We start from the raw sequence: 9093 nt of genomic DNA on the forward strand, positions 1-9093 counted from the left end.
GTTTATATTAGTATTATGATATCCCATTTGGATATATCGAAGGGATCTACACTAATTTGAGAAATTAAATTCACGATGATCTTTCAGGCCCATGTCAAATAACAGCTGCCAGATGTACGAAAAAATAAAAATACTTTTATTTCGCCAATTTCGAGTAAATTAATAACGCCATTTGTAATTTTATGACACATAAGATATCACTTGTTATAATGAAAATAAATACATATACCGCTGCAACAAAATAAAAGCGTAATTTCAATTTATATGGAAGCACTCACCCGGTACGACAACCGGCCAAGAAACCTCCGGCATCGCGGTTGAGCGCTACTCTCAATTTTTCCTAAGGTGTTAGTTGTCTCCTGCCATCCACTATCCGTACACCATGATGCGCTTTTCATTAGCTGGGGATTTGTGACAAGAACGTTCTTTTTATGACTTGAAGAGTGCACTGGGCAAGTGATTAAGTGCGTTGGTTTGACTTGTAGAGTGAACGAGTTTGTGTCATGTGGAGATTTGATGTGAATTTTATCTCTTAACTTTTTGGGCTCGTGATTAATTGTTGAGTGGAGAATTGACTTGTGATTTATTGTGTATACAGAAATTCAATAAGTCTCTGTCCCTGTTTGAATAAGGACTTTTAACGATAACTAGACGCCTGGATATCATAAATTTAGGATAGAAAATTTCAGGATTATCCTAACGCGTCTTTGTTTACCGTCTAATTACCAAATCGTGACTGGATTCCTGCGCCGTTTCGAAATGTCAACTAATTACAGCTTGAAGTGACTAGTCGAAAGCGAAGCAGCGAGATTCGTGCCATGAAACGGGCAACTCGAGGGTGATGAGCGACGCAGCAAAGGGGATGCCCAAGACGACCGTGTGAAGACGCGAAGTTCGGAATTCGTTGTAACGACCTCTCGCCAAGCATCTCCCTCGTGATCGATCCCGCGCCGCGAAGATGGGCGAGGTGGCCGAGGAGAGCTTTGACAACTACGGCAACAACCGCATGAAGACGGTGGTTGACAGGGTGAACAGGAACGCGAGATGTCGGTGCTGCCTGTGGATGGTGGCGCTGTGGTGCGCTGCCACGGTGATCTTCATGCTGGCGGGATACGACCGGGTGGTGCACTCGGTGGCCGTGGATCAGATGGTGCTCAAGCAGGGCAGCCAGAAGTACGAGGCCTGGGTGGACACGCCCGTGCCCGTCTACTACAAGGTGTTCGTCTTCAACCTGACGAATCCCGAGCAGTTCATGGCGGGGGCGAGGCCGCGGGTGCAGGAACGCGGGCCCTACGTCTATCTCCTGAAGGAGTCGAAGGAGGAGATCAAGTTTCACAAAAACGGATCGGTGACGTACAGGACGCGGCCGCTGTATTTCTTCCAGCCGGACATGTCGGCTGGCTCTGAGGACGACGTCATCATCTCGGTCAACATCCCCTTCGTCAACGCCGCCGACGCCGTCAAGGACCAGGGCTTCCTGCGCATGGTCATCCAGATAGCCAAGAAGATCCACGGCTTCAAGACCCTGCGGAAGCTGACGGTGGGCGAGCTGCTGTGGGGCCACAAGTCGCGGGTGATGGACTGGGCGAGGACGCTGCAGGAGCTGCCCTACCCGCACCAGCTGTTCGGGCTGCTGGTGGGCTTCAACGACTCCATGCAGGAGCCGTACACCATGCACACGGGCAAGGGCGACTCGGCCAAGATGAACCAGATCATCGCGTGGAACGGCCGCGAGCGACTCGATTTCTGGAGCGGCGACCTCTGCAACGAGATTCGGGGCACGGACGCCAACGGGTTCGCGCCCGGGGTCAGCAAGCAGGACACCCTCTACATCTTCAACGGGCAGCTGTGCCGAGCGATCCCCCTGGTGTACAACGAAACGGTCTTCCAGTCGGGCATTGCCGCCTTCCGCTTCGTGCCGCCCGACGACGTCTTCGCCTACGGCAAGGCCAACCCGCACAACTCGTGCTACTGCAGCGGCGGGGGATGCCCTCCCACGGGAATCCTGGACATGAAGCCGTGCTACTGGGGCGCGTCCGTCGGGTTTTCCTTCCCGCACTTCTACAAGGCGGATCCCAAGCTCAGGCACGTCGTCCGTGGGCTCAGGTAAGAACAATGTTATTCTGATGTTTGTGTTATTAGTAATACTATCAGTAAACTTTACTCGGGTCGTATTTACATGTTTACTGGAAGTGACTTGCGTTTATTTGTATCTCCTTGTTTTTTTCTACAACGCGCCTGGGAAATTTATCATCTTAATCGACCACGGTTTATTTTCAATGCTGTATTACTTTCTTCTGCGTAAAAACAACAAAAACATATATAATTCTTACAATAAGGAAAGCCAAATAAAGATAATGCACCGCAGTATGAAGTTGTTAATTCAGCTGCGTCGTGCGAGCGAGTAAAACAAGTAAGCGTTCTTGCGCGACCTGAAAATCCCGTCCCAAGTGTAGGTCGGCTTCTCCTGAAGTTGCATCTCCACATTACGAGTCAATGATACTTTTCGTGGGAGCGAAGGTACCGCCAATAAAACGCCCGTGCACTTAATACTGGGTTCTCTTCCTGACCTCCCCCCTTACAATGATCTTGAAGGGTTATCGGCGCAGCGAGACATCGGAAGTCTCATTTCAAGGAGTGCATGAGGTAAGGGGTGGGTCGGGCATTCCATTCATCAAGAACGACCCCAGGTTCAAGTGCCAGATGATGGAAGAGGCTGGCGAAGAGAGTAAGGTCTTCAGACAGGTCCTCTCCACGGACGGCTGGTGCTGGAGGAAGATGTCGGTGGTCAGGCGGGACACCCGGTTGCCCGGTTCCCCGAGCGCGCAGGTGTAGGCTGGCGAGTCCCCCACACTCTGTCGGGATGGTTAATGGACGCGTGGCGGGTGGGGGTGGATGTGGGGGGCTATGGGAATGGAAGAGGGGAGAGGCTAGAAAGGAAAAGGTAGGCTTAGTCTGGAGTGTTGCCGACTGGACTCTTGCGTCACCCGAAACTTGATTTTTACGCACAAATCGAAGTGCGAGCACAGCTGCCTCTGATCTTGTCGTTGTTGGTCAGATCCTCGAGCGAAATTTGCATATGAATAAGTGGGAATTCTTACCTCACGCGATGTTTCAGCTCGTACCCTCTCGGCGCGGATGAATGGCCAACTCGGTGTCAATACGGCAAAGCAGCTCGACGAAGCAGTGGTGCATGTATGTTTTTCTTCCAGGCGTATCCTCTCCTTTCTCAGGGTTGGAAAGGCGTGGGAAACTGGGTCTGGATATCCACTTTTCTACGCGGTTGTTGTGAAAGTTTTTGTTTATTTTTATATGGCATTAATGAGACATGAGTCAACGCATTGGAATGATACTGTCACTTTAAAGGTAATCTGCCATCGATTATGATTACATATCACTAGACGAATTAAGTGATTAAGCGCTATGGAGTATGATGGTGTTCTTTACATCTAAAGATCATAGACTATTATCTATTATGCAATGCATTTGGTTAGATAAATAAGAATATAACATTGCTTAGATTTAAATAATGCGTATATCTGAAGTAAGAAAGTAATTCACATATCTAAGCCAGTTCACCTGTGACGTCAAAACCGCAGTAATGGACACAACACCGTATATTTATCTAAGCAGGATATCGGTGTCGAACCACCGGATTGACAGCCTTAGAAGTAAGAAGTGTGTCGCAAGGACCCTCTAATATCATGAACGCAGTTTCTCCAAAATATTTAGACTGGGTGTTCGTTCCAGTCGTCTCAACACGGGGCGGGTATAACGAGCTCTTCAATAAATTCGTAAAACAAAAAAAAACGAGTAACGTAAACAGCCAGAGGGGAATTCAATTACGTAAGAACGCGTGTCGCTTACCATCGTAAGAGAAAAGTCCTTCAGAAGATAGAGAGGGACAGGTGATAGAAGTCTAATAAGTGGCGGACTGTAAACCGTCTTTGTCCGGTTCTCGGCACCTGTTACGGACTCGCTTGATAAGATTTCAAATTGATAGGTGTGACCTAGGCTCGATAACGGAAGATATAGCCGTGGTGAAATCGGTACGGAATGGTAGTCCATGTGGAAGTAAAAACGAAATAGATCAAAATTATATCTCACAGGGTCTACATTCTTTATGACGTGTCTATAGGAGGCCGGTAAGAGGACTTCAAGGAGCTACAATAAAGTGAAGCAACGCTGCATGGAGCTAGGTTAGGAAAGCGCGAGTGCCGGTGCCTGGGGGTCACGTCACCCCCTTGAAGAGAGGATCTGAGGCGCCGGCTATCCTTACCTTCAGGAGGCCGAGTGGGGGAAGAGGAAAAGGAGGAGGGGGGAGGAAGAGGAGGAAGGGGGAAGGAAGAGGAGGAGGGGGGAAGGAAGAGGAGGACGGGGGAAGGAAGAGGAGGAGGTAGGGAGAGAAAGAGGAGGAGGCAGGGAGAGAAAGAGGACTAGGGGGGAGGAGGAGGAGGAGGAGGAGGAGGAGGAGGAGGAGGAGGAGGAGGAGGAGGAGGAGGAGGAGGAGGAGGAGGAGGAGGAGAAGAGGAAGAGAAGGAAGGAAGAGGAAGAGGAAGAGGAAGAGGAAGAAGAAGAAGAAGAAGAAGAAGAAGAAGAAGAAGAAGAAGAAGAAGAAGAAGAAGAAGAAGAAGAAGAAGAAGAAGAAGAAGAAGATGAAGAAGAAATAGAGCAGGGGGGGAGGAGTAGTTATTATTTCTATAAGGGTTAAATCCGTATTACATAAAAGCGGATCCACTCACTTTAAAAACAACGTATAGATATGTTGAAACTTGCGGTCGTAAGTGAGAGGTTGCCGATGATGCGGTTGTCATTGTGAGAATGAGAGAGAGAAAAAAAAATGCGAACATCAATACCTTTACCCGCCAAGGTCATTTGCTTTAGTGAGGTCTATAAACCCACTTTATAAAATGTCTCAATTTTTTATATAAAGGCGCAATCGACTCATTCTCAATCATCGGAAAAGCCGAACAATTCAAAGAAGTCTCCCAAGTCGCGCCGATTCTACGAGCGAGACGGCCTTGGGGATGGTGGGGGTGTGAGGGGGGCGGGGCGGGAAATTTACGAGTTTGCGAGTGTTTGTGCATGAGGAATGGGGGGGAGGGGGTTGCGAGGGAGAATGGAGGGAAGGGAAGGAGGGGGAGTTAGACGGGGGAAGGGTGGAGGAGGAGGAGAGAGAGAGGGAGGTATGGAGGATGGAAGGGGTGTGAAGGAGAGGGGGGAGGAGGGGGAGGGTGGAGGAGAGGAGGCAGCCCCACGTGCCGACTGTTGACCCAAGTGTGCGGGGTATGAGTTAGGTTTTGTTGCTGATATGATCTTGTTAAAAGCTTCAGTCAACAATGTCATAAGGCCTTCAATTGTGCGCGTAAATGTTTGGCCGGGAGGAACAAGCCAATGCTCAGATAACAAGCCCAGGGTTTCCGACTGGCGAAGGAGGGAGAGGGAGAGAAAGAGAGAGAGAGACAGATTTTCCTTTGCGTATTCCTTTGCTTAAATTATATATATATATATATATATATATATATATATATATATATATATATATATATATATATATATATATAGACACACACACACACACACACACACACACACATACACACACACACACACATACACATACACATACACACACACACACACACACACACACACACACACACACACACACACACACACACACACACACACACACACACACACACACACACACACACACACACATACACACAGACACACACACGTGCGTGTCTGTGCGACCGCCGAGTGAGCGGGTGCACGGATGTCGGAAAACCAATGTCTGCTGTAGTGTAAACACATGCTGACCGCTTTCAGTGTTAGATTTGCCTTTGGGAATAAATTTCGGTTACGCTCGGCTGAGGCTCGTCGTCTTGTGGTTGTCCTGTCCTTCACAGAGTTTTACGCCTTACTTGAACATTTGATTTTATATCACTTGTGAATTTTACTTTTTTATATCTGTATTTTAGATGAATGGCTGGAGAATAATGGAGGTTGTCGGTTTACCTAAGTAAACAGATACGTATTGATTAAACTGAAGCGTATTAAGAGAATTTCTTGCTCTGTCTGATCACAATATTTGTCTAAATAAAGTTCAGTATGGTAGATTAGTAATCAAGTTGATTTGCAGCCCTCGAAAACGCCCACGAATATAGATTATGTGTTTCCACGCCAACATATAAATGACAATAAGCAACAGGTTTGAAGGCAACCGGTATATATATTCGCCAGGTGTGTCGATACGAGCGGCGTGTGTTTATGTTATCGGGGTTTGCGTCTCTCTCTATCTATACCGTGAAGAGATAAGGCGAGTCTTACCTTTACACGATAATAGTTGGATTGTGCGTTGTCAGTGCGTCCGAGTCCCCCGCCGCGGACAGGTGTGCACGTGGCGAATCCTCTCGCGCCGGAACTCGCTCGACCAGCTTCCTCTTATCAGTCTCATTTCCACAACAAACACCGGCCGGATATTTTCCGTGTTTGTGTCAATGTGGCTTTGTCCCTCCCGGTGGAAGGTTGGGTTACACGTGGCGGCGGTGGCGCTGACAGTGTGACGTCAGACGCCTCGTGGTCCGGTAAAACAGGAACGTGTTTCGCGTTCGTCCTGACGTGGAAAGATGGACTGAGAGAGACAATGTGTTAGGGTGTGAACAGGCGGCTTTGTGTCAAGTGTGTGTCAGCTTTCAGTGCGAGTGCTTGATTTGCGAATAGGCCTATCGTAAACGGACGGGATGGAACGTCACCGAAATAGACCGATTTTCTCGAAAGAGGAAGAAACCACAGACGACGAGGAAGAGGAAGAGTATCTGACGGAGGAGGAGCTCGTGGCTCGAATTCGCAGCAAGAGGGTCAGGTGTTGGGTCTGCCAAAGTAATGACGAGCGCGAGGTTGAGCACGCTCTCGGCGAGACGAGCGACCTGATGGGCACAGCAGCACCCAGCAGGAAGAACAGGAGGTGCTGCTGCTGCTGTCGCTGGCGATGTCTGCTGATTATGATGTTGTTGAGTCTGCTGACCTTGCTGGCTCTGTGGGCGTGGTGGGATAACGCCGTGCACAGTGCGGTCGTAGACGCGCTGGTCATGAAGGAGGGGTCTCAGAAGGACGACGTCTGGAGGAAATCGGAAATCAGGGTCCTGTACAGCGTGCGAGTGTTCAACCTGACCAACCCGAAGCAGTTCATGGCCGGGGATCGGCCGCGGGTGCAGGAAATCGGCCCTTACGTCTACACCATGAAGGAAGTGAAAGAAAATGTGGTTTACCATGCGGACGGGACCGTCGGATATCAGGGCAGGCCACTTTACTTCTTCGAACCGGAACTTTCTGTCGGATCGGAAGATGACGTTGTCATAACGGTCAATATTCCATTCGTCAACGCCGCAGACATGGTGAAGGGCGAGGCAGCGGCCAAGACCATCCTCCAGGTGATTAAGAAAGTCCACGGGTTTGACACTCTTCGGCAGCTCACAGTCGGGGAATTACTCTGGGGACACAAGTCGCGATTCCTGGACTGGGCGAGGACGCTGCAGGAGCTGCCGTATCCTCATCAGCTCTTCGGTCTCTTGACGGGCCTCAACGACACTCTCCAACCGCCTTACGTAATGCACACTGGGAAGGGCGACCCGAGCAAAATGAACAAGGTAATGTCGTGGAACAACCATGAGCGTCTCGATTTCTGGTTCGACGACGTCTGCAACATAATACGCGGGACGGATGCCAATGGCTTCGCTCCTGGCTTGTCCGTAAACGATACCCTCTACATATTCAACGGCCAGTTGTGTCGCTCGATTCCCCTCGTCTACAACAGTACCGTCCAGAGCGGCGCTCTCGAGGCCTACCGCTTCGTACCTCCGAGGAACATCTTCTCGTACGGCCGCGAAAACCCCGAGAACTCTTGCTACTGCAGTCCTCAGGGCTGTCCTCCGAAAGGTGTCTTGGACATGAAGCCCTGCTACTTCGGGGCTTCCGTGGGCTTCTCTTTCCCTCATTTCTACAACGGAGACCCGAAGCTACGTCACGTGGTCAGAGGTCTGAGGTGAGTGAATCTCGGATTTTTCCCAAAGCCGCAAAATAATCAATGCTGTGGTGTCGTTTCTTTTTCTTGTGGCCTTCGGTTTCCCCCGAGTTAATTTCCTGCTGGCAAGAATGTTCTATCATCTTCTGTAATCGATATACGATTTTTTATAACATTACCAAGAAAGAGGTGTGGAGAGTACGGCAAGAAACAAGTGGTTGGTATATGCGTGTGGCAGCGAGGAACATAAAGAAAGTGTTCATGTTCCGAAGGAGAGAAGGGTGGAAGACACTTAATTCTTGGGTAAGATTGCTCTCCGACGGGGAGTTTCCGAGAGGGTCTTTTCACAGGACTTTTGAGGGCGGTATTTCCTCAAGGATGACGGAACGTCCTTCGGCATGAGAAGCGCTCGTAGCAGGCGTGCCCGGAGGGTTGTTGGTGCGGTATAATGTTGTTATGACGGCAGAGTTATGGCGTGATACGAGTTATCAGTGTTCGCCCTCTATTTACTGATCTTCTGCTCCCTCGCCCTCCCACTCATCCTCCCTCCCACTCATCCTCTTCTTACCCCTCTTCCTCCTCCCCCATTCCCTCCTCCTTCTCTCCCTCCCCCTCCCCCTCCTCCTCCTCCTCCTCCTCTTTTCTTTTTTTCTATCTCCCCCATTTCTTTCCTTGCTCTCGTAACTTAAAACACACATATACCATTATGCCAAGGCAATTGATATATGTCTGAATACATAAATAAGAACATATTAACATTCGAAAAGAAAAACGAAAAAGAAGAACAGGAAAAGACCGACAACTTGCATCACCGCTTATTTACACGAGCGCACGCAAACACTAACGCATGTACTCTCTAAAACTCCCATATAACCACCTACGCTCCACCCACGAACTCAGGGTAATGCATCCTCGCTAGTTTGAGCGACAGCGTGTGTGCTTGTTTATGCGAGTCAAGGCAGAGCTCTTAGAGGTCGTTTCCTTTCTCTCTTTATCCATCTCATGCTCTCTCTATCTCGCTCCCCTTCTCCTTTCCAATTTTCCTTTTATCCTTTTATCCTTCT

General features: G+C 49.3%; 1 protein-coding gene across 2 annotated transcripts in view; it reads left to right on the top strand.

Moving 5' to 3' along the window:
• Positions 1-355: 355 nt before the first annotated feature.
• Positions 356-9093, top strand: part of LOC122248256 (scavenger receptor class B member 1) — a 54616-nt gene continuing 45878 nt past the window's right edge. Inside the window, exon 1 of one of the 2 annotated variants that reach the window (XM_043008162.2) lies at positions 356-2106. In XM_043008162.2, the coding sequence (XP_042864096.1) occupies positions 959-2106 (1148 nt within the window). In that variant the 5' untranslated portion in view covers positions 356-958. Of the gene's footprint in view, positions 2107-6369; positions 8051-9093 lie in introns of those variants that run through there. The other variant, XM_043008154.2, reaches the window with a different exon arrangement.

This window comes from Penaeus japonicus, unplaced genomic scaffold (genome assembly GCF_977035675.1).
Source record: "Penaeus japonicus unplaced genomic scaffold, GWHDUDI00000001_assembly GWHDUDI00000014, whole genome shotgun sequence".
In the NCBI taxonomy this organism is placed as follows: Eukaryota; Metazoa; Arthropoda; class Malacostraca; order Decapoda; family Penaeidae; genus Penaeus; species Penaeus japonicus.